This window comes from Sciurus carolinensis, chromosome 18 (genome assembly GCF_902686445.1).
Source record: "Sciurus carolinensis chromosome 18, mSciCar1.2, whole genome shotgun sequence".
Taxonomy (NCBI): Eukaryota; Metazoa; Chordata; class Mammalia; order Rodentia; family Sciuridae; genus Sciurus; species Sciurus carolinensis.
In genome coordinates, this window is record NC_062230.1 from 14,399,336 (window position 1) to 14,425,080 (window position 25,745).

General features: G+C 51.6%; 1 protein-coding gene across 4 annotated transcripts in view; it reads left to right on the forward strand.

Moving 5' to 3' along the window:
* The window catches only part of Mad1l1 (mitotic arrest deficient 1 like 1), a 343,584-nt gene that overhangs the window by 162,724 nt on the left and 155,115 nt on the right, over positions 1-25,745 (forward strand). For all 4 annotated transcript variants that reach the window (XM_047533482.1, XM_047533484.1, XM_047533483.1 and 1 more), the window contains 2 exons: positions 12,006-12,146; positions 23,434-23,490. In XM_047533482.1, coding sequence (XP_047389438.1) covers positions 12,006-12,146; positions 23,434-23,490 — 198 coding nt within the window. The remainder of the gene's footprint in view (positions 1-12,005; positions 12,147-23,433; positions 23,491-25,745) is intronic.

Consider the following 25,745-nt stretch of genomic DNA (forward strand, 5'->3'; position numbering starts at 1 on the left):
AATGAATTCACTTTTGGGTTTATTGATTCTTTCATATCTAGTCTGTTACATTAATTTCTCTTGTATATTATTTCCTTCTGTCTTTGGGTTTTATTTGTCATTGTTCTAATTTTTCGAGTTATACTTGTAGATAATTCATTCTTATCCTTTCTTCTAACATGTATTAAGGTTAAAAATTTAGTTGCATAACGTATGTTTTGATATGGTATATTTTCCTAGTGTTAGTCAGTATTCCATACATACATACCTGATATATTCAACTTATAAAGAGAAAGGTTTATTTTGGCTCACAGTTTTGGAGGTTCTAGCTCATGATCAATGGGCCCTGTTGCTTTGGGCTTATGGTGGGGTAGAACATCATGTCAGGAGAGTGTGGTAGAGCAGAACTCTTACCTTGTGGCCCAGAAACAAAAGAGGTGATGAGGAAGGGCCAGGGTTTCACTGTTCCCTCAAGGGTACATCCCCAGTGACCTACTTCCTTCTCCTGGGCTGTACCTCCTAGAGGTTCTACCATCTCCCTGAAGTACCACTGACCAAGCCATCAACACCTGGACCTTTGAACACTCATAAGGTCCAAACTGTGGTATTTATCATTCAGTTCAAATATTTAACCATTTCCATTTTGTTTTTATTTTGACTAATGGGTTACTCATAAATAAATTTCTTAATTTCCAACCATTTGTTGATTTTTTAAAAACCTCTTATTATTGATTTCTATTTTCCTGTGCTTAGCCTATACATTGAATGGCATCAGTCCTTTAAAACTTATCAGGCTATGCCTTATGACCCCAGTATTAGTCATTTTATAAACCACCCATGTACACTTAAAAATAATGTGTATTCTGTGTTTGTTGAGTGCAGTGTTCTCTAATGTCTGTGCCAGTTGTTAATTGTTCTGTTCGAGTTTTCTATATCCTTTATAAAGTTATCTTATGTTCCTTAGAGAATTATATTGAAATTTCCCATCATGATTGTATGTTGTCTATTTTTCCTTTTAATTTTCTCAATTATTGAGTATATCTTTGGATGCTGTTTTATTAGGCACATACAAATTGAAAAGCATTGTCTTCCTGGTGAATTTAGCCTTTTATTATTATGAAATATTCTTTATGGATTCTTTTAATCATTAAATCTCCTTTGTGGATTTATCAGCTTTTTTTTTTTTAATCGTTTGTACTTTGCTTCTTCAACTTTCACTGAAACGTTCTTCATTTGTTTTATTATAAATGTTTCTCTTATGTACAAGGTAAGATAGATTTTGTGTTTTTGTTCAACCTGAAAATCTTGTTTTTTTTTTTTTTTTTTTTTTTTTTTTTAGTTGAGATATTTATTTTGGTTGCCCTTAATGTAATGATACATTTGCATTTAAATTGTCCTTCTTATAGTTGCTTTTGTTAGTGTTCTTTTTCTTTTCTTTTTGTGCTTGTAGAATAAAAAACAATTTTTTAACATTTTGTCCTCCTCATTATCTTGGTAACTATGTATGCTTTTATATAGTTTTTTAGAAGCTACACTAATGATGATAAGATAGGCTCTTTATTTATCAAAGTCTGGTAAAGGTTAGTACACCCGTCTCATCCCAGTGAGCCAAGTGCTTGAAAACCCTTGATTCTGCTTCCTTTTGCCTGGCCTGGAGGCTGTTACTATAGGCTGTGGTGCACACCTGTTTGGAGGTTTGAAAAGACACTTTTTACTTAAGTTAATCTTCATTTTAGGTTTACACTTTTGCCTGTATTAACATCCTGTGTTACTGTGATACATTTGTTACAATCAATGAACCAGTACTGACAGATAACTTATCACTAAAATCCATAGTTTACATTGACATTTCTGTGTCATATAGTTCTTTGGTGATTTTGTTGTTGTTGTTGTTTGTTCATTTTTGTTTTTGCTTTTTAACAAGATGGGATCTTATGGTGTTGCCCAGGGGATGGTCTCAAACTCCTGGGCTCAAGTGATCCTCCTGCCTCAGCCTCTCAGATAACTGGAATTATAGATGTGCACCACTGTGCCTGGCTAGTTATATGGGTTTTGACAGATGCTGTGTGCATTGCCTGAACAGTATCATGCAGAATAGTTGACTGCTCTTTTCTGAACAGATTATAGTGAATTAATATCATTTCTCACTTAAATATTTGGTTGAATTCATTAGGAAAACCATGTGAATCTGGTGTTTTCCTTTTGTGTAGGTTATTAATTGCCGATTCATTTTCTTTCATAGATATGGGCTGTTCTATCTTACTGAACCCATCACTGGAGTAGCCCCAAAAGTAGCAGCAGGAGAGTTCCCACAGGGATAGCCCCAAACCATTCCTAGATTGGGTTACTTGATATTCCAAAAGAAGAAGTCTTCAATACCAGGGTGGGCAGTGCAACAAAGCATTCATTAGGGGGAAAGGCATACAGGGGGTCTGCAGCTTCCTTGTGACAGACAGCAAGAGGTTGGATTGTGGAGTTATTTAGAGGAGTTTGAGGAATTTGGCTCAGAACTGGGACTGGTTTCTACATGTTCAGCAGCATGTTTGATCTTTCATTGTTTTAGTCAGCAACCTTAACACCTTGTCAGTTCTTGCTGGGGTTCACACCTGCAGGAAAGGTGAGCAACTGACTGAGTCACAGAGCAGCAGGGCATGGTGTGTTTCAGAGTCAGGACAGAGGCAGAGGTGGTGCTGGGGGCCTTGTGGATTTTGGTAGTTTATATATTTCAGGGACTCAGCCCCTTTCATGTGACTTATCAAATTCCTAAGTATATAGTTGTTCATAATGTCTTTTTATTATCCTGTCATTGTACACAGAGGATTCAGTGACAGCCCCTTCTCTCCATGTTAGGAATCTGTGTATTCTCTCCCCCTCTCGATTAACCTAGCTAGAGGTTTATTCACTTCATTGATCTTTTTGAAGAACCAAATTTTTATCTGGATTTTGGTGTGTTCTCTCTAGATTTTCTGTTTCCATTTCACCTAACTTCTGCTCTAATTTTCACTATTTCTTTCTTCTGCTTGCTTTAGGCTTACATTTTTCTTCTTTGTGTCGTTTCCTAACTGGAAACTTGTCGTTTTCCTAACTGGATGGTTTGTTTTAGGTCTTTGTTTCTAAAATAGGCACTCAATGCTATAAATTTACCTCTGAGCCCTGCTTTTGCTGCATCCCACAAATTTTGAAAAATTGTATTCATTTTCATGTTCAAAGTCATGATTGATTTTTCTCTTGAGACTTCTCTTGAGCCATGTGTAATTAAAAGTACATTGATTTCCAAATATTTTGGGACTATATGATTGTCTTGTCATTGATTTCCAGTTTAATTTAATGCAGTATGATCTAAGAACTACTCTATGTGATTTGTCCTCTTTACATTTGTTCAAGTGTGTTTTATGGTCCTGCATGTGATCTCTCTTGCGAACATTCCTGTGAGCTTGAGAGGGGGGACATGGGTTCTGCTGTTGGCAGATGAAGCCAATTAGACCCAGGTGACTGATGGTGCTGTTTGACTGGTCTGTATCCTTAATGATTCTCTCTGTGGATCTGCCTATTTCTGATAGAGAGGTCTCAGTCTGCAATACTGGTTGAGGCCCTGTAAGATGGGCAGCTGTGCTCTTGTAATATTGGTAACCGTCTGGATTTGTGCACATAGGTTCGTGGCTTTGCTCTTTATTCTTATCTCTGATCACAGTCATTTCTTCTGAAATACATCCTTTTTGCTTTTGTCTGGAAAATCTTGTTGGTGATAAGTGTTGATCTCCTTTCCTCCTAACACATGGACCCAAACACCTGTCATGGCGGCACACCTGCCACAGTCTGTCCTTCCTGCACTTGTCTCTGGGACCCGCATGACTCCCAGTCTTGCTCTAACTGTCAAGGTGTATCAATTTCCTGTCCCCACTCTTTGCAGTATGGGTGACTTGTTAATCTGAAGTTGGTTATGGTTATTGATTCTGGAAGGTTCTCAACCATTGCACCTTGATGACTGCCTGTCTCTTCTTTCTGTAATTTTTGGTGAGACACATTTTAGACTTCGTTGTTATACCTTGTGTGTCTCTGAGTGTCTTCATATTTTCTGCGTTTGTTTTTTTCTGTTCTTTCTGGATAATTCTTTAGATTTATCCTTCAGTTTACTAAATCTCTTCAGCCACATCTAAACTGCTGATTTACCTTGTGACATTTAAATATTTAAGCATTCTATTTTAATTTTATTTGTCTTACTTAGTTCTTTTGGTTGTGATCATTTTTATTGCTTATTTCTATTGACATACTGAATAATTTAAATTCCTTTATGACCTAAACATATTAGATATACTTATTTTCTGATTATTCTAGTACACTGTGTGTTTCTGTGGGTTTCATTCTCCTAAATTTCGTGTTGTTGGTTCATTGTCATTTACATTTTGTGAGTTTTGATGAAAAGCTTATACTCTTAGAACTTTGTCCTTGAGGTTTATTCACTGCATGGAGTGAATCATGCTGTCTAGTAAGGACCTGTATTAGCCCCTTGCCTCCTGTTTGTGTCTGGTCTTAGACATTGCATGTGTTTCTTCCTGGGATTATCCAGCTCCTAGTTTTTATGAGTGTAGCCTTGTAGTCACAAATTATCAGCACTAGGATTTTATGTATTTTTTCCCCACCTAAACAGCCTCCAGGCTAACATGTGTGCATATACCATTGGCAGTGTAGTGGTCTGTTTAGATACAAGCCTGCCCACTGTGAATAGTGGCTGTTCTGTCCAGGTTCCATCACCTATTGTTGCTCAGACACAACACTTGGGGCCTTTCCTTGTCTGCAAGCCCAGGATCTACACTCGGGGTCTGTGTCACATACATCCTTATGTGATGCTTCCTAGGGAGTTTACCTGCTTGGCCAGGGCTCCCACCAGCCCTGGAGGTTATGGGTCAGTCAGTGTGATGTGGGTGCTTGTTGCTCGCTTGGGGCAGAGTCTGCCTGGCATCTTTGCACATCAAGGCCTGTGCAGTATGCAAGGCCTGCTCTGTGGGCTCAGGAGTGGACAGCCTGTCTCACAGAGATGTGCAGTGCAGACATCATGAAGAAGGCTTTAGATGTGTCTTGTCACCTCTGATGTCTGCTGTCAGGGTTGGGCCACTGTGGAAGGCAGATCTTCTGACCCTGAAAATAGGTTTCCTTCTGCCCAATGAGTCCTTTTCCAAGAGTGATTTCTAGTTCCTAATGTGTGCCAGAAGGAAGCAGCCAGATGGAGGTGCTCCAGGAAACCCTCCTAGGACTGAGCCCTGCCCAGGCTGCACATGTTTGTCTGGGACCAGGCTCTGGGTCAGAACCCTGGCACCCAAGAGCTGAAGGGCGGGCTGGAGTGGATCAGAGAGGAAGCTTCGGCATCCTCTCCCCTGTCCTCCTTTTTTCCAGAGCTCTTCCTGGGCACCTGTCGAGCAGTGTCCTGTGCTGGGGTAGAGCTGCTCATGTCCTGGGCATCTGGGTCCTCCACCTTGGGGGCTTAACCTTGGGCTGGGATGCAGGAGAGGTGTCTGGGTTCACAGGTGACTGTGAAGCCTTGCAGGTTCCTCATGGGGGAGGCAGGTGAGCAGAGCTATCCACATAGCAGCAGACTGGAGGGCACAGCTAGAGCCAAAGGGGCCTCACAGCCTGGAGCAGGGAGCCATTGAACCCCCATCTGATCAACTCATCATGGACAGCTGCAGCCAGGGCCCCTCAATGGAGCAGCTTTGAGAGCAGAGGCCTCCCTGCATTCCCAGGGGGAAAGGAGCCATGGCACCTGACCCAGGTGCTGATTTGGTTGTGGAGCGGCAGCACCGCCCCTGTTCACTTCATGTGACCTTCTCCCCTGGGGTTGCCTACCCTCCTGTGGGGCAGGTGTGGGAAAGGAAGTTTTGCTTTTCTGAAATGCTGCTAGTTTGCAGAACATGCAGGTGATTATGTCGTTTGTTCTGCTTCGACTGCTTTCTTAGCTGGCCAGTGTCTGTCCTGCCCTTTGCATGTTTCTAATGGAGCCGGGCACCCCACAGCCCCTGGTCAGTGTCATCCCCAGGGGGTCCTGCTCTTCTGGTGCCAGCAGCCTCCTGATAGTGTAAGGGAAGACCCTGGAAATCTTCCTACTTTGTGTGGCCAAAGGGTCCTGCTACTGGAGACCCTGGGGATCCCTCTGTGCACCAGGGATGGGATCTGAGAAAAACTTGGTTGACAGAAGAGGGGGCCTAGGGTAGGCAGAGCTGGCAGTCTCCGGTTTTTTCTGGACTCCATTAAGCTGCTGGTGATTCCCTGTGAGGGGAGGTAACTGGAACAGGGCAGCTACTCATAATCCTAATTCCTTTTCTTAAGAAAAACCTGTGGAGGGACCAACAGTTGAGTGCAGGTAACCAAGTTAGGTGAGGGGTGTCGGGGGTGGCCAAAGGGCTGGGCAGCTTTCCTGCATGCTGTGGCTCCATTCTGAGAGCCCTGGGAATGCATGGGCGGCCCCAGAGGGCAAGGCAGACCCAGTGGCCCTGGCAATAGAGGCAGGGAGGGTGAATGGAAAGGAGTGAATGAGGGGCCACTGCTTTGCCCGGAGGAGAATCCGAGGAGGGACCTTCCTGCCTGTAAGTGCTTGCCAGCCCAGCTTGGTCTCTCTGGGCTCACCCCCGCTTCCTGGGAACAGGAAGGAACAAGGGGACCAGGGGACCTCCCCTGGCTCATGATCCTGGGCAGGCTCTTTCTCCTCTCAAGCACTGGCTGCTTCACCATGAGATAGGCTCTGCAACACTTACTGTCTCAGCAGGGCACCTGGTGTCTTCTCCCCATAGGAGAAACAGAAACAGTGGCAGGAAGGGTCATGAGGACAGCAGTGACAACCACAGTGGCCAGCAATGACTCAGCACCTAGCAAGTGCCAGAGCCTGGTGTGTAAGTCACATGTGAACTTGAGACTGGCTGGGCGCTTTGTCCCTTTTGCCTCACGATTGAATGTCCTGAGGCTCAGGGAGCTGATTGTTTTCACCAAGGTCATAAGCAAGTTGATGTCCAGCCAGGATTTGGGCCTTTTTGGGCCTCTGTGGCCTGGGAGCTCATCCTGGGTTTGCACACCTCATGTCACTGGAGGGATGATGGGCTGCAGTCTGGGAGGTGGGAAGAAGGAAGCTCAGTGACAATTGTGCTGACACCTGTTCCCATGCAGCACCTGAGGTGCGACCAGCCTTCTTGAATTCTCTGTTTCTTGACAGGCTCCCTCCTGACTCCCCTTCCCAGGCTGGGACTGTGGCTGCCACTCTTGGCTCCTCCATGCCACTGCTCTGCCTTTCTCCAGTCCAGGGTGTTCCCAGCAGAAGGCAAGCTCCTCCCCACACTGCTGTCCCCCACTGTCTCAGCAGGTGTGTGGCATCTCACTGCCCAGGTGACCTACCCTGTGGCCATCCATGTATATGTGGAGGGTGTCTCTTCATTCCCAAGCCACTCCTCAGTGTGTTCTGGGACTGGTCTCAAGAGCTCAGTGGAAAAGGCCTCCTCTTGGCAGATGGTGGCCGAGGGGCAATCACCACTTCTCCACTTCTCTGTTGTTCTTACACTGGGGACTGCCCACACTGTACCTTCTGACTGGTGTGCCCTTCCCTCCATGCATCAGCTGGAGTCTGTATGCTGCGGTCACCTGTGTCCACCTGGCATCTCTCCAGTACTTGGGCCATAGGTCTGTTCTGGGTTCTCGAAGGCCTAGACTTCCTTCTCTCCACTTTCCCTGACTTCTCTTCATGGAATCCATGTGGTGAATATATGAACAAGAGGATAAAAGATGAATGTACTGGGTCCCTAGGTAGCCGAGGCTTCCGGAAGCCCTTGGTGATTACACAGGTTCTCCTGGAGACCTGCACCCCTGCAGGACTTGCCCGGGGGCTCCGGGGCAGCAGTAGGACCAGGCCCATTAGGGTGGGGAGTGTCAGCAACATGGCTCCTGCACTCTGCTGGCCACATCTGTGTTGCCCAGTGAAATTTATTATGTGCACTTATGCTCACACAGTTATGCACTTGTGTGACACGTACTGTCTGCAGAGAAGTGCACCCTCTCTGTGTTCTGTCTTGGTCCTGTCATCTACTGGAACTCTCTCTCCCCTGATGGCCTGTGGTGCTGCCTGCTTGCCCAGAGCCATGGGAGTCTGGAGTCATGGAGCCTTTTCCTCTGCCTGAAGAAAGGGCTGGAGTGTAAAAAAAACAAAAAACAAAAAACCTTCCCTCCAGGCCACTGGTTGTAGTCCTACAACTGGGAGGGAGAACCCTCCCTTAGGTCCTTGGTTGGCTCAAATGAACCTCAAACTGCTGGGCAAGGGAGATGAGGGTCATGACTGACGTGGGTGCAGACTCTGTAGAGAGGGTCTAGGATTACGGCAAGCCTGGGTGCACTGTGTGTAGCAGTGCTGTATCTGAAGGAAGATGGCCCCATCCTATTTCTGCTGGAGGAACTTTCCAGGCCAGCCTTGAGGCAAACAAGAGCCTAGCATCTGTGGGCAGTGGAGGGGCGGAAGGCAGTGGCTATCTAGGGGGGCTTTGGGTGTCCCCTGGGAGCCTGTTAAGAAGCCAGGGTGGATCTGGGGAGGTAGCTCAGTTAGTAGAGTGCTCACCTTGCAAGCACAAGGTCCTGGGTTCAATCCCCAGCACTGCAAAAAAAAAAAAAAAAAAAAAAAAAGAGAGAAGCCAGGGTGGCCAATGAGGCAAGGTGGGAAGTGGGGTCAAGAAGGGTGGTTTCATGTGGAGGGATTGGCAGCAGATGGGTCCCCAGGGCAGGGTCAGGGGTGCTGGGCTCAGACTGCTTTGCACCCTCTACTCGCCTGGTCTGTCCTTTGTATTTGTTTCTATAATGGTGTCAGCCTGCAGGTTTCTCCTTGACCTCCCACCCCACTCCCTGAGCCCCCAGCTTCCTGCCTCCCAAGAGCTCTGTACCCCTGCTTGCTGCTGTCTGTCTCATGATGGTAGTCATGCCCCCTGCTGGCCTCACTGCCTGGTGTGTGCTCAGCTGGGACAGGCTCTCACTGTGGAGAAAGGGCATTGTGGGAAGCTCAGGTACTCATGAGCTGTGAGCAGATGCCCAGGACCAGCGACAAGTAATTCTGCAGTTACGTGTCTCACTTTCCTTCTAGAAAATCCCTGTTTGGCCTTGATCTTGAAATTCTTTCCTGCTTTATGGTTTTCTCTTTCTTCACCACTGGGCACTCCCAACTCCCTTAGCTTTCTTGTTGAGGGGGACCCAGGACTAGGATGGCCTCTGACTGGTCACCACAGGCATCGGGAGCACTCAACATCCCTTCTGGTTGGCTTAGGGGTATCCAAAGGCACACGACCTCAGGTCCTCCACTGACTTCTTCAAAGGTGAACCTGTCTCCCAGCATTCTCTCCGAGTTGCCATTAATTAATGGAGTGACAAGCCAACTCCTTTGCTCACAGACAGGACCATTCTGTACCCAGGAGAAGCACCCAGTGGAAAGTATTGTTTTGTTTTGTACTTCTCAAGCAAGTCTTTAAGGCTTCTGTCGACAGAGCCTGGGTGCCTGTTTGTGCAGCGATTAATCGCCTGTGTTTGCTCAAGTGGAAACGAAGCGAACTTTACCACAAGTGGAATCAGTCATTAAAAAGTCGTTACCACATCACACCAGCACAGTGCCTGCTCTTCTACTAATGACAAAACAATTTCTTGAAAAGGTACAAACAACAAACTTTTCACTTTACATTTTTCTTCTTTGCTAGCCTGGAGATGTAATAGAAGAGAGCCGTAGTGAAGGGCAGCATTTTGGAGATTTATTGGTCAATAAAGGAGACAATTGTAGCTTGTTTATGAAAGGAGATCCCCCGCCCCAGCCTTGCGCGGCATCGACACTCTGGTAATGATAACTTGGGTAACCAGCTTGAGACGATAAAAGTCAATGGGAAGATATAGGATTTCAATAAAATTATGACACTCCATAAACCTTCCCGTGGAAACAAATTTTCCCCGGATATGTGACCAGTTCCAGTTGGATTTGTAACTTTAATTTCTCACTTATTGAATTTTTTGTCATCAACTAATTACAAAGTCCACACTGGGGTGACAACTGTGTCCCTTGCCATTGAATGCAGAGAGCCTAGACACAGCAGCCCGAGGCTCTGAGGGCCCCATTCGCTCAGGAAGGAGAAAGAAGGCAGGGTTTCCTACACCACAACACCCTCGCCTGTCTCCCTCACAAGTGAGGGGCCTGTGTTCCTGCTGGAGGTGACTGAGCCATGGGCCTGGCCTCTCCTGGAGACATGGTTGGGCAGCAGGCTGTGGAAGCACACACAGAGATTGCTGCCCTTATGGGGACCTTGGCAATCATGTAGACCCTGCTTCTGTGTGGGGATCTAGTTCCCTTGGGGGTCTGAAAGAGCAGGTCTCCATCAGGGCCATTTATTTGCCCTTTGAGCCAGTGCTGGGTGGGAGGGAGCTGCTGGCCAGGGCACAGAGGGATGTCATGAGGGGCTGGTCTGATCTCTCCCCTGCTGCTTTCCCTGAATATGTTTTGGGAATGGGTATGTGCCAGGGAGTTTGTAAACACTGCTTTCTGGCTTCTTAACGCTAGTGTTCACCAGATTGATATAATTCTGTGAACTCATGAGCACCAGTTGTTTAGAGGGCAGCTCTCTGGACACTGCCCATAACAGTGTTGAGATGTGTAACTGTTCTTAATGACTTCATCTTACTGGGAAGGAACTGAGACTTGAGGGAAGAGCTGGGGTTTGAAGCAGGGTCTCACAGAAGCCATCCCCTGGGCTTATTCCTGGGCTGTGCTGCTCCAGAATCCTCACCACTGACTGTAGGAGTGGGTGGAGCCAGAAGAGGCCACCGAGCACACTAGCAAGACATCTGCAGTGCAAGGTGGCATTGCAACCAGGCCTGCGTGACCTGCAGGATCTGAGTCCACCTCCTGCAAAACCTTCAGGGTGTTTGCATGCACAGGCACACCCGGGCTTCTGAAGGAGGACTCTGCTGCCCCTATTTATATAGACCACTGGGTGTAGAGGCAGCGGGACAAATTGGAGGAACCCCAGCCTGGTCCTAGATCTGTTGAGGATGGATCTTCTCCACCTAGGTGCAGAATCTGAAGCCAGGAGAACCCCATGACCCTGTGGTCTTAGGTTCACATCTGAGAGCCTCAGTCAAAGGAGGAGAGGAGGCAGTGAGCAACTCTGGGGGAAGACCAGGATTCCCTATAAGGCATGGCCCTTTTTAGCAGCTCAACTCCCCACCTGGGGGCATCCTCTGTCTCTGCAGGCCTTCTTGCTGACTTAGCCAGACTTTTCCATTCAGACACATGCGATGGATCTCTCCAGCATCAGGAAGGAATCTGTGTCAGTCCTGGCTGGGGAAGAGCCACCCATTTCTTCCAGGGTCCCTGACTTCCTGACTCACACTGTCAACCTTAGCACTTCTGGCTGGTCATAGATGAGCAGTGATCTCTGTCCAGACTGAGACTCCTGGCTCTGTGATCAGTCCGTTGTCTCAGAAAACTTGGGTCACTGCTTCATATCATTCCCATCTTGTGCTGAGAGAGGAGGCAGGTTGTTGGGCATGGCTGGTGGCCTCAAGCATTCATGAGGAGTCATTTGCTGATAGACCTTGCCTTGTGTTCAGGGTCAGGGTAGTTGGGCAGAGCAGTGTTTCTTATCCCAGTGGGTTGCTGCAGTGTCCCTGGTTGGATGAGTCTGTCTTCACCCACCAGACTGCTGGCTGATGTCCTTGTTCCAGCTGTTACTGTCAGAGACCTGGTCAGAAGTCCAAGCAAGGGGGTATTCAGCCTGGCACAGGGAGAGTGAGCACTGAGACCAGGCCATGTTCTTGGGATGACTGGCCTAGGTGGTGCAAGGTCTGGAAGTTCTGAGTACCTGGGTCTCTGGGGAAGGAGCTCTGGAGGTGGATGCTGTTGGCAGGTAAGTGTGAGCCTGAATCTTGAACTCTTCCAGGTACTGTCTCCGTGTTCCTCTGAGCCCATCACCAGTGTCCCCTCTTAAGCCCCTGCCCCACTGGTCCTGACCAACTCTTCTCTATGCCCACAGGAGCGGGATGGCATGCGTGCCATCCTGGGGTCCTATGACAGTGAGATGACCCAGGCTGAGTACTCACCACAACTGACACGGCGCATGCGGGAGGCTGAGGACATGGTGCAGAAGTTGCATGCCCACATCCCGGAGATGGAGGTGGGTCTGTGCTGCGGATGGGGGTGGGCATGTTCCCAGATGGTCATCCTTCCTGGGCCAGGGACTGTCGGGGAAGGTATGGTCATGACTGATTGTTGCATACATGGTCTGCGGTAATTCTCTTCATGACACAATGTATTCAGAGGGATCCTAGATAGTCCTGGCCAGCAGGCAGGTATCATAGGGGGTCAGCATGAGGGGTGACCTTCGCTGAGTAGGGTTGCCTCAGAGGTCGCCCTGGGACCTGGAGTGTAGGCTGTGTCTGTTTTGCCCATGTGCTGCATCCTTGGGCCAGCGGCACTCCTTGCTGTGTTTTCCCATCAGGTCCCGGTCCTGGGGTGCTAAAGGGTCCTCTGGGTAGAGGGCAGCTTCAGCCTGTGGCTTCTTTCTCCCTTTTCCTGATGTCACCTGCATCACTTTGTGGGCCCTCTGTGATGCCCTGTGCCCTCTTCTAGTGGAACATGGGAGGAGGGCAGTTCCATCGTAGTGTTACTCACTGGCTCCCGAGGCTTTGTGCTGATGGGTGTCTGGGCTGGTCAGAGCCCTGCATGGCCTCTCTTTCCCTGGATGGCCTGTGTCTCCTCTGAGCTGGAATCTGCTTGATAAGCCTGGAGCTTGAGGATGCACCATTGTGTGCCTGGACATGGCTTCCCAGCAAACCATCCCACCCTGAGGGAGAAATGCCTGTCTCACCAGCAGAGTGGAGGAGGGGTTTGCTCCACTCCCCTGCAGGGGCACACAGCCCTTGTGGGCGTGGTGCAGTGCCTTTTTCCTCTTGGATAGGAAAACCACCACAACCAAGTTGGCCAACATTGCCAGCCCTGCTCTGTGCTTTACTCCCACCCCCAGAAGCATGTGCTGTTGTTATCCTGATTTTCTTGGGGAGGATGCCGAGGCCAAGAGTGGCCCAGGGTTGTACACAGGATACTGAGCTGGTATGGGACAGTGGCAGACCTGGAGGCCACAGCACTTGCTCTGTAGCAGTGCACTGCTACTCTCAGAGGCCCCAGATCCAAGCTTCTGTGTTGTCCTTTGGTTTTGGTGGTCACCGTCATCATGCTGGGCCCTGACCCATGGTGTGATGGAAATGCAGATGAGAGGTGTCGGTGTGGCCCATCACACCTTGCAGTTCACTGTCTGCATTCCTCATTTAGCCAGTGTTTGGGGATCATCGCTGATGTCCCAGCTGGGCAGATGGCCTGGGTCTAGCATGGGAGAGCCAGGTTTCCTGTGTGACCACAGTTGCTTCCCACTGGGCCTGTCTCCTTCCAGGGAGCATTCAACAGAGTTCCTGCCCCTTTGGAGCTGAGCTGCTAGATGAGAGAGATGTCTAATAAACAACCTAATCTGTTTAGCAGGTTAGGAGGTGCTGTGTTGTGAGGAGGTTCGTGTGAGGGAATGATCTTGGACCGCCTTGGTTCCCCTGGAGTCTGGCATATTCAGGGAGATGGGGAAGGTGGCTGGCAGATCACCCAGTATGTGAGGGGGTGCAGGGAATGCTCAGGGTATTCCATGTGGCCATTTTTGCCAGCTCCATAGCGGGAGGCTGCAGCCTTTCAGCCTCTTGCTTATGCTGGGGTCCCAACAGGCACCCTGGGGGCCTGTACTGTGTCCCTGCCTGGGAACAGCCCTAACTGGCACTCTTCAGCAGAGTGAACTACATGTGAGGAAGACCTCTGGTTCTGTACTGACCTCCAGACCCCATTGGCGGGGAGCTCATTCTGCTGCTTCGGTGTCTGTGCCCAGGAGCAGGGCTCTCCATCCTTAGCGGCACAGATTGAAGCCAGGAGTAAAGCCATCGTGGACATGAGTGCGTTAATAGCCATCCTCTTTCCACGCATTAGGCTCCATACGAAATGCTAATGAAGAGAGATATGCAGGGAAGGCTCCTCTGACACCTTCTGTCATCTCTAGCATTTCTCACACTGAGAGATCCCCATCTGTGCTGGCCACATGCTCTGCACAGGTCATTATGAGCCCAGCATTTGGGCACAGCCAGTGCCGTGTGTTCCAGAGTTCTGTGTCATGGCCCCAGTTGTGATCTCCACACTCACTGATCAGATGTGCTCACTGTACTCCCTGGCGCAGCTTGGTGGTTCTCAGCCATCACCCAGCTCATGGGTGTGTTTCAGGAGACCCTTCTCCTCCCATCATGGGACATTAAAGGGCAGGTTGGCCCTTGCTCATCTGTCTCCTGACAGATGAGAGATTTGACAGATGGATCAGAGGCCCAGCTAGAGTGCAGTTTGCCGTCACCTACGCCAGCTGTTCCTTCCATCACTGTGGGTTCATGGGGGCCACTTCAGGTGTGGAGTGGGGTCTTAGGAGCTGCTCCCTATCCCTTACCTGGGATCTTTGACATGACTGTTTCCTTCAGCACACAGCCCTGTGGGCCCCCAGAAGCAATCTGACCTCTTGCTAGCCTTGCTCCTCTGGGCCTGGGCTGCAGCAGCCCATGGCTATGTTGGGGGAGAACCACAGGCAGTACTCTGGACCTCTTGGCCCTCCTGTCCAAGTCCATCAGTTGCCACCTGTTGCCTAGAGTCAGCAGAAGTGCCACCTGCTCTAGTGTTTGAGGTGGCCAAATGTTCTGGCTTGGCACCTCATCTCTTTCAAAGTTCTGTGTGGTAGAGGGCAGCCTCCTCTTGTAGAACCTTCCCTGGGGGCCATGCTGCTGCTTGGGAGGGGCAGCAAAGCATGGTGCAGTGGCAGCCCCAGCCCTTGGGAATGCAGCAGTGGTTAGATTGAGTATCGGCTGGGAAGACATCCTGGGTGCCTGTATGAGTCCCGCCCAGACTAGATCCACTGAGGTGGGAAACTGGGGGCCTCCTGCCTCCACCAGGTGGCAGCAGCGGCAGCCTGGTGGCCTGCTTCTGGGCCTGGGGCAGGTCTGAGAGTCCTCAGCTATGTCTGTTGAGGGGGTTTCTCCTCAGCCTTGGTTTTTCCTCCTGGTCAACCCAGAAGACCCCTTGTGTCTTTCCCAGCCCTGACTGGGAGCCTTGCTGGGGAGAAGGCTGCCTCTCCCCTGACCCCACTTTTCATCTTTCCATGGACCTGACCCTTGTGGCTGTGCTGAGTCAGGTGCTATGGAGTTCCTTGTCCATTGAGGTGGGAGACAGGTTGCAGCCCACTGCTGGGCAGAGGGAGTGAAGTGCCCAGAGCCTATGCTTGCGGAGGGAGGAGCTGCTCTGGGGACACTTGGGGAAGCTGAGGAGGAGCCACCTGGGCTCTGTCCTGTGGGAGGTGGGTGTGGGATCCCAGAGTCCCAGTGAGGCCAGAGGGTATCTCTGCCTAGCACAGCATTGCTCCTAAAAGGCACCCAACGGTTCTATGCTGGCTACGGCCACTTGTGTGGAGTAGTTGCTCTGAGGTAATTTAGGACCAAATGGGGTGTGAGCTTGAGAACTCCCTAATTTCCTGAGTGATCTGCTTTCACTCACAGTGAGGTGAGTGTGGTGACACAGCTTATCCTATAGAGGGATAGATTGTCCAGATGCAGGCTAGGGGTTAGACCAGGTGTGGATGCTGACTGAGCAAGGGCCTGGAAACTGAGGGACTTCTCCCAATACTGGTAATGTCGCAGAAGTACCACGTGCAGAGAAATGCACAGGCGGTCAGTTGTTTTCCTATAATTTGTTAAGGGTGGTGCATTTTTAGTGGAAACCTGATGTGGTAGTGAAGAACTGGGGCACGCAGGTGAAATGCTGGTTCCTGCACCTTCCAGCCAGCGGCCTCCTCCAGGGATGCACACGTCGCTCCCTGTAAGCACAAACCAGGTTGTAGGGGCACTTCTGAGCTTGGTTTCAAGCGTGGCTCCCTAGGCAGCTCGGAAACAGTGTCCTCAGAGGAAGGGCCTCTTAGACGTTCTCTGTCCCCTACCCCATGTTCCAGCCTTTAACGCTGGCCCTTTTCCCTGCAGGGCTTGGGAAGGGAGTGTTGCCCTCTGCAGCTCCACTGGCCTGGCAGAGCCTGTGTCCTCCTGTTCCTGCTGCAGGCAGCCCTCAGTGGGAGACTAGCTGGGGGTCACTAGCAGGCCACAGTGACTTTTGGGGAAGTCCCAGGCCCGTGCATTTGCCTAGGGAGCCCCTATGCTTGGTCATCCCCACAGACATGGCACAGGTTAGACTTCAGGAGAATATGACCACAACAGGGTACACCAGTAAGCACATTAACAAGGAAGAGGAAGAGCCTGGTGGAAGGTGTGGGGTCCTAGTGAGAGTTGAGGCAAGACTCCGCCTGAAGTGGCCGTGTCTCCTCTTCCCCCAGTTAAGGCCAGTCTTGGGGATGGGGTGCTAGTCAGAAGACTCAGGGTTGTGTCCACATCTCAGCAACCACTTGCTATGACAAGGCCCTGATGTTCTGTGAGGTCTGGTGGTTGATGTGGGCCTGGTGAGGAGGGCCGTGGGGCAGAAGTCTGACCTGGGTCCTCTCTCCAGCCATGGTAAGGACGACTGCTGGTTTCCCACACAGGAGAAATGGAGAACCCAGAAGGTGTCTATGTGGTGCAGGCTGTAATGGCTGAGTCCACCTGAAGGTGGGAAGCTTCTTTGGTGGGTCCAAGCCTCACGGGCTCCCATGTACCATGGAGTTGCCCTGTGGCCACAGAAACCCCTGCCCACTTCAGATGAGGTTGTGGGTTGTGGGGTCAGGGCTGAGCTTACTCTCCACAGGGTTCTGACTTCTGGTGCCAAGGCTGCTGTGGCAGAACCTCTGGGGTGTTCTGGGTCCTGTTACCAGGGAAACTGAGTAGAATCCTGAACTGACAAGGACCCAGCCAGAGGCCCAGAGCAAACCAGTTGTGGGGTTATAAGTTACTCTTCCTTGTGATCTGCTGCCAGCCCACCCACACTCTGGTCCAGAGAACCAGTACTCAGCCCAGTCGGGGATCCACAGTCAGAACCTTGCCATTTCCAGCCTGACTCTTAGGAAGTGTGCCTCTGGGCAGGTCATCTGGCAACCTGGACCCTGAGCCCATTTGCTAAGGTCTGATGTCTCCATCATGCTGATCCTGTTAATCAAGATGATGGACATCACCTGCCACTTCCTGAGTGTCTGACCTGTGGGTACCATCCTGTGGCCTAATCTCCTTTAATTTCTTGCCATCCATGTGAGGTAGGGGTGAGCCTGTCACAGTGAGGACACCTAGACCTGTGGTGGAGGAGGGTGGTTGAGGCAGACTTTCCTGCTCCTCACCATCCCTATGCTGCCTTGCCCTGCGGGCTGTGCTTCAGACACACCTGGTCCCTGTCCTGGGTCCGAGTGCTGCACCTCTCACCAGGCCCTGCCCTAGGGACATGGGCACTGAGGTGGGGGCAGTGTGGGGGTGTTTGTGCTACTTGAGCTGCCTGCTCAGGTTGCACTGCTGGGCAGCAGGGGACTCTGTAGTCCTGAGAGTCCAGCTCAACTTCGCCTGGCACTTCAGAGCAACTGGACACTGACCTTGGCTGCAGGTGGCAGAGCTAGTTCCCTTGGAGGCTTTGCTGGGTGGGTTTTTCAATTGTTTATGGAATAGTAAAATTTCACAAATTCTAAGCTCTGGAAACCACCCACCCTGGAGCGCTTTAAAAGTTGTTCCAGGCTGCCTTTCAGGAGCGTGTTGGTTGAGGGTCCTGTACTGATGCACAGTGAAGTCTTGTGACTTTATGGAACTCACTCAAAGGGCCTCAGGGCCTCTCAGATGGGTGAGCATCACTTGTGACTGAGACTCAAACTTCTTCCAGGGTGTAGGGCAGCTTGTAAATGAGGCCTCACATCTCCGGTGGTGTTCAGTTGTCATAAAGAACCAGAGGGTGGCTGAGGTGCCTGTGGGGACACTCCCTACTGCTGCAGGGATCTGATTGGGTAGCCAGATCCTCAGGCAAGGAACGAGATGTGTGTACCCCCCCAGTATCGTGGTCTGAGCGGTGGGCTCCGGGCAGCAGGTGGAAGGATGCCACTGACTGGGGGGTTCAGGGGTCCTGTGGGTGTGGGGCTGCTGCCCCCTCCCACTCTCCGCCTCTGCCCCAGCTGACCCATCTCATTTCTTCATTTGTTTCCCGTCTTCCCTTCCTTCCTTCTTTCTGTTCTCAGATCTGTCTGATTGTTCTGCTCTTCCCACCCCATCTCTCACCCCAAGCTCCTCTTTGCTGTAATCTGGGGTCAGCAGGCTTTTTTATTGGCTTGTGCCCAGCAGTGTGCCCTTGGGGCCTGTGCGAGAGCACAGGGCACAGGGCGCATGTTCACAGATGGGTAGGGCCAGGCTCCAGGCCTGGCCGCCACGGGGAATTCGGTTCCCCTCTTCTAGTGCTCCCCTCGGCCTTAGTCAGCTCTAATGCGGGTAAAAACATTTCAGTAAAACAAACTGGAAATGTCGAGCTGGGAGAATCCCAGGAGCCGTCTCTGGTGAGGTTGGTGCCGTTCTGCACGGATTTTATTTATTCCATTTATAAAGCAGCTGCAGAAGTTGGTAGCAGATGTCATGAGTCCTCTGTCGATGGAGCTATAAATATAAGTTTGTGACACCTTCATTCCACTCATCGGCCTGATCTGCGTTTCTAGTTTATTTAATTAAAACAGATTACAGTGCTGCTGGCTTCGGCGTGGTGTGTGGAAATATCCCAATTTCAGATTGCAGGGATCTGGAGTAATTTCTGACGTCCAGCTTAGGAAAAACAGACATTCCATCTCTTCCTTTCCTCCCCATTACTTCTGTGGGGCTCAGACGGCACTGCCCTCTCGGAGTGCTTTCCTTTCTTGTGAGTGTGTTTATTGACTGCTCTGCCGTGTGAAGAACTTGAGAAGATTGCACCGTGAGAGCAGGGAGGCAGCACTATGGGAAACCTGGAAGCATTAAGAGGGCGAGTCCGGAAAATAACACCTGAACTCTGGGCTGAGGGCGGCCTCTGTGTTGGATCACACCCGTGAACTTGGGGTGGAAGGGCTGGTCCTCAGCATGTAGCGGAAGGCTCCAGTGCCTGCTGTGGCAGAGGCCCGTGCCAGGAGGTGAGGCCTGTGGGAGCAGGCGGTCTCCTCACGGTGGCTAGTCCTGCCCCACAGGTGGAGGGTGATTCTCCACACCGCCTTTCAGCAAGGACACCTGTCTGCTGTGTGTTGGACTGCCAAGTTCTCACGTATGTTCTTTTCAGTTCTCAAAACAGCCCCATGATGTGGGGGATGGTATGCCCATCTTATAGATGGAAAAATAAGGTTCTGCAGGCTCAGCTCATCAGAACTTGTGGAAATTGCCATTTGTTGAAGATGACATTGTTGACAGGAAGAAACATTAGAATTTGAACTCTGGTTGTGCAGCTTTAAATTCAGTCTTTCCGGCGGCAGCTCTCAGACTTGAGCCTGCATCAGCATCCCTACTAGGCTTGCCAGAACACGAGGCCCTCCCTCAGCATCTCTGATTCAGTTCATGTGGACTGGGGCCTGCGACCCTGAGCTTCTGACAAATGCCTGGTAATGTGGGGAGCTAACCCAGGCCCACACCTGGGACCCAGTGCCCTGCAGAATCGCTTACAGTGAGCCGAATGCGCTAGGGCATTCCAGGGCAGGGGTCACGTCCTCCACCTCAGCAAAGCCCACTCCTGCCCACTAAGCTTCTAAACTGGCAGCCTGCGCCCTAACCAGGCTCTGCAGAGTGCACACCTGGCCACAGCAGCTGCCTGCTTGTGGGTCAGCTTGCTCTGCAGCCAGTAGAAGCTGTCCTCCAGTCCCTGCACCCATGGTCATACCCCCAAGGCCACTGCCTGGCAGAGAAGGCATTCAGCCTCCAAGGAGACCTCATTCTGTGGCCCAGAAAGACCTCTCAGGACTGCTGGCTTGTCACACATTGTCACAGGTCTGTGTAAGCTAGCCTCGGAAAGTGGGTAGCCTGTGGCTTGGGTCTCATCAAGCCCCTCCCGTGTTAACTGTGACCTTGAGGGGGATCTGCCCACTTGGGCTACAGACTCCTCATTGGGCTTACTCCGCTTTCAGATCCTCCCAGCCAGCCATCTCGTGATTGGGTAGAAGCTATTGCCAGCCCCCATCAGGGCTTTGCGCTGTCCTATCCTGGCTTGCGTCCTCCTGCAGGTTTTCTTGCCACGTCCTGGGCTTGCTGTGTGCTGGCAGGGGTGCGAGATCATCAGGAGCCACTTCACACTAGAGGATAAAAATAGCCCGGTTGAGGTCTTGGCACAGCATCCACGTGTCACAAATGATGTGTGTGTCTAGGGCTCGTGTCCGAGCACACGCAGCATCCCATCCAGGGCCCTGCTGGCCACGTGTGTTTCTGTGGGGGATGCTGTACTGGCAGTGTGCCACCTTTACCACGTGGTCCTAGAGACAACCCCTTCACACTGAGACCAGCCCAGTCACATTGACCCTGAGATTGGGGACAATGTGGCCTGGGCCCAGGTCTCTTTCCCCTCAGTAGGCACCTCTCACCCGCATTGTCCACCTTTCCAGAGACTAAACAGGCTGCTGTGGGGGCTCCAGCACCCTACTCTGGAGCCCCATCCTCCCCTAGTTGCAGCCTTAATGACAGGTCTAGCTTTCTTCACGGTGGTGACATCTTGGGCAGAGCAGGAGCTTTCTCAGCATGAGTGGAATGGACATAACAGATGACCAACACCAGGCCGCTGGCTCAGATGTGCAGGTCAGCTGTGGCATTCGGGAAACAGCTGGTTGGGAAGATACCTTGGTGGAGTTTTTCTGCTTAGAAGGCAGCCTGGTTCTAGAAGGAAGTTTTAAGGAGAAGGCAGCAGCAGATGGGCTGTGTGGCCGGCTCTGTTTCCCGAGGTCACTGAAGAGGTAGCAGGAAGAAGCCACACTGATGCCCCACAAGAGCATGGAGGAGATAGTGTGGCAGCTGAACCTGCTCCCATTGTCTCTGTTGTCACCCGACTGCATTGGGAGCAGCCTTTGCCAGAGTCTCTGCTCATGACCAGAAGGAGCCTCACCCTATCTGTCCTCTCCTGACAACTGCTGCTGTTTGTCCAAGATGAGGGGGTCTTTATTGCAGAGACGCTACAGGGCTGTTGGGGTGATGGTCTTGAACCTGTTGCTCAGGTCTCAGGTGAACAAGATCTGGGACCTCAGAAGGAGTCCAATGTCCAGATGTGGAGGTGGTGACTGACAGGGCCAGGATGGGCCCAGGTGTCCTTCCCCCCAGTAGGCACCTCCAGCCTGCTGCTTGCCCAGGCCACATACTCAGGAGGCCTCTTTGCCAGAGCTGCTTGACTGAGCCATGAGATGTGACATGTCCCCAGTGGTCATCATGTATGTGCATGGCATGCACACAGGTGTTTTGTTCTGGTTGATTGTCCTACAAGGCACGGCTGTCTGGAGTTGGCAGGATCAGTGGAACAGGTGTGTTAATTTGGGGGAGCTCCCTGGGCGTCTGCTGGTGCTGGCATTTGAGCAGGCACTGGTGGAGTCCCAGCGCCGCCCTGTTGTCTCTCAGATGCAGACACTACAGTCAGAGAAAGCAGCTCACCATTCTTCAGCGGCCAGTGGACAGAGGTAGGGGTGGCCAAAGCATATGTCATCGTTTCTGTGAATATGTATCTAGGGGTGGAATGACTGACTTATAGGTGGTGCAGATTTGAACTTTAAGGGAATACCAAATTGTCTTCCTAAGTACTTACATCCCCCGTCCACACAGACCAGACTCCGTCGATTTCTGTCCTTTCCATTCCCGGTGTTGCAACTAGGAGTTCTTAATTTTTGCGGTTTTTGTGTTTCATCTCATTGTTGGTCCTCATTTGCATTTTCCTCATTACTGCCCATGTTAATTACCTTCCTGTGTGTGTGCGGACGTATGTTTCCTGTTCTGGGAAGTCTGCATCTTGCCCACTTTTCTGTCGTGTAGCTTATGTTTTCTTACTGCTTTGTAGGTGTTTGGAGTGTGGTGGGGGCGTCAGCATCTGCTCTGCTTCCCTTGCCCAGGATTCAGTGGCGTCTTCCTCTGGCAGAGTGGAAGGTTGTGCATCCGAGAGCAGGCCCAGGGTTTTGGCCCTGCAACTTACCTGCCCTGGTCACTGACCAGTGGTCAGACTTGGGGTGGGACTTGTTTCTAGGCTTCAGTATTTCCTTCTTTCTCAGGATTGTGAAGAGGTGACTAATGGCAGTCAGGAGTCACCGTGCTGGGAGCTTCCACAGGTGCTTGGCTGCCCTCTGTGTCAGCACGTGCCTCTGGCTGAGGGATCCTGGAGGAGGACATCCAGTTGGTGCTGCCCCTGAAGGGGACTTCCCAGGAGTCAAGTTGAAGGGTGGTTCCTCTAGTGTCTTGCAGAGCTCCCAGCGGAAGCAGTCTGTGCCTCTCTGGGCTGGGCTTTCTCCCTGGCTCTGTGAAGATGACCATATTCTCTGCTAATATGTTCGTATGTGGTTGACTCACTTTGTGGTGGATTTAGAGATGGAGCCCTTATGGTCGCTTCAGGGCAGGGGATGTTCCCTTACCCGCAGTCTAGACAGAGCCTATGGAGTAAGTGTGATCTTACTCAGATCTGATGACGTGGCCAGTGAGGAGGCCACGTGTGTCTCTGGAGGCCAACCATGCCCATGGGACTGGGTCCCTATGCTGCTGCTCTGGAGTTGGTCTGTGCTTCTTCCCAGGCAGCCTTGGGAGCTGCTGCTGGGTCTCACATAGCCAACTTCCTGTTGCTGGATTGTTCTAGCAGGTTCCAGACAGCCTCAAGGATGCTGCTCTTAGCTGGAATCTGAGCTGGTGACATCAGCCCCATGGCTCTGGCAGACGTGGTGCTTTGGTGCTCATAGGCTCTTGGTCAGGAGGAGGCTGCCAATGCTCAGGTCCAACATAGTCACCCTTGGCTCACATGGTTAGGACCTCCTGTGCTTCTTTGCATGCCCTTTCTAGGTAACACTCAGAGCTGGCTGTGTCAGAGCTTCAGGTTTGTGTGGCATGTGGCCCGTCAGTACAGCCACCTCAGTCAGCTCCTCCAGAATGTGTACCTTTCAGGGGGAGGTGGATGCTTTCCTCCATCAACGAGGAGGCATCCCATCCCAAGTGCCTCCTATCTCCACCCATGATCAAGCAGCAGAATTTGGGACAGACTTTGGGTTGTAATGTTACTGGACTGTCCAATCAGTTCCCTTCACCAAACAGGGACCGTAGCCTGTCTGGAACCCTAACCTGTCTTGCAACTAACCTTGACTGACCTGGTCTGCTGCCTGCTGCCCAGCTCCTGACGCTTCAGTGGAAGGAGAGTCTGCAATGGAGGTGCAGGGAGGGTGCCTTCCTGCAGCCCCAGGAAGGGAGTGCTCACACACAGCCTCTGACCCTCTTGGTCTTGTCTTGCAGGCTCAGTTGACGCAGGCCCTGGAGGAACTGGGAGGCCAGAAGCAGAGAGCTGACATGGTGAGTCCTGAAATGGTGCTCAGGTGTCACTGGGTAGCAGAGGGCAGCCCACAGTTTACTGCCTTGAGTCCTGGGTCTCCTGTCCCCTTCCTATCAGGAATGAGTCCTTCCCTGTTGTTGGACATGGTGTGGAGAATGGAAGGGTCATGTGATAGAAAGCGAGTCCCAGTTCTGCCAGTAACAAACTGCAGGGCTGCATAGGTGTCCTCCACTGCCCCACGTGTGCAGCAGGGGCTGAAGGGTGTGCGATGCCAGAGGTGCTCAGGTGAGCTACGAGGGACTGCATTGGGGGCTGGGCCCCAGCTGGCCCTAGCAGCACAGGTGGGGTTGGCCCCTGGGAGGTCTGGTTGAGTCTCTGGCTGGGCGGAAGCACAGATATGGGACTGAACAGGGCTGGAAATGTGAGTCTTGGCGCATTCGTTGTCCACTCAGCAAGTACTGAAGGACAGTCTTGTCCTCTCTGGGGATGCAGCAGGGAGCAGCACAGACTTCTGCCCTCCTGGCTCACTTTGGGGGGGTTCCAACTGTGAATTCATAGAGAATAAACAGCAAGATATGAGCTGCTAGCCAAGGCAGGACTGCAGGGAAAGGAAGGGGGGCCGGGGGCTAAGAGGCAAGGGATGAGGATGGTGGGAGGGTGATTGTAGAGGCCACGGCAAGCAGGGACTGGCTTTGGCTGTTGGAAAGATGGCCCATGCTCTGTGGAGAACTTGAGGACCTGCGACCAGGTCTCAGTGGAGTCCTGTGCTCTGGGTGGTGTCCTGGAGCAAGTGTGAAGATGGAGAGAAGACATGAACTGAGCCTGTTTCAGGGTATTCCTCCTTCCTGGCATCTGATCTGGGCAGCAGCTGTGAGCCAGGGCTCCAGGGAGGGCACTTCTGTTTCAAGTCCTGGAGAAGGAAATGTTTCCAGGGAGAGGGGCTGCTTCTCAGACCCTGCTGGCGAAGCTGTGAGAGGAGCAGGGCGCCTTTGGCTCTGGAGCCGGCCTTCCCTCGGAGGTCCCCAGGTGTGCCATCCAGGGCAGGCAGGGCTGATTTTCTGGATGCGAATGTGGGCAGCAGCATGCCGGTGATAGCCCTGAGGACCCAGGAGATCAACTGTAGAGGGACAACAAGGGGACCTGGGAGGACTCCCTGCCCCATGGATGGTGAAATAGCACACTGCTGTGTGCTGGGCTGGGGTGCAGGCTGCAGGACTACCATGTCAGGGCGCCAGTAAGGAGGCAGGTGGCAGGCACCAGCACAGCGTGGCCTCTGGAGCCTCGTCCTTTCGACCTCTTCTGCAGCCCCCTCCAACCCTCTCTGGCTGCTGGTGCACCATGGTTCACAGTCTGCAGCATCCTCCCCACTCTGGCTGCCAGTGACCCACACCCCACAGTTTGCAGAGTCTCCTTCCTGCTGTCGCTTCTGGTACACCAGGTTTTAGCACCATGGTGGGCAGCTCCACCCGCTCTTCTCTAGCCTGTGGACATTCCACACTTTGTCCTCAATAACTGGGTCCTCCAGGCAGTTCAACAAGGGCCTGTTTCCTGTTGACTTTGGGGAAGCCAGGGTTGAGGTGGGGGTGGGTGTTCTTTGAGGACTGTGCATCCATTTGCTGAGCCCCAGGGAGACCCTGATGTTCTGTGTGTCAACATGCATGGTTTCCTTGGTGTTGACCTGAATTGAAATGAGCCCCAGGGCCTTGTTTTCATAATGTACACGAGGCCAAGAGGAATTAGAAATGAGTTGTGCTAAGCACATGCCAGGCCTGTGACTTTATGACTAAGCAACTGGCTGGTCGCCAATTGCTGCCCTTGAATTTGGACCCCCAACTTTTCCTCAGGAGCAGGGGTGCCTTGACCTTGACCCCTGCCCTCCCCTGTCTCCATGTGGCTTTGGAGAAACTACTAACCTTGGGCCTCTTCTCAGGAGTTGAGAAGGCAGAAGCTGGCCTTGGGCCCTCAGGCCAGGATGGTCATGGGCAGCCCGGTGGCCCTGGCCTCACAGGGGCCCTGTATTCTGTCTGGGGCTGTGGGGTGCACTTAGTGGGCAGAGCTGCCGGCTCAGCACTTCTCATCTCTGCCCGCAGGTTTCTGTTCCTTTCTTCAAATTCCTGGGAAGCCAGGTGCACTGGTGTACATCTGTAATTCCAGCTTCTCAGGAGACTGAGGCAGGAGGATCACAAGTTCAAGGCCAGCTTCAGCAACTGAGTGAGACCTTGTCTCAAAAAGGGCTAGGAATGCCCCTCAATGATAGAGCACCCCTGGCTTCTAT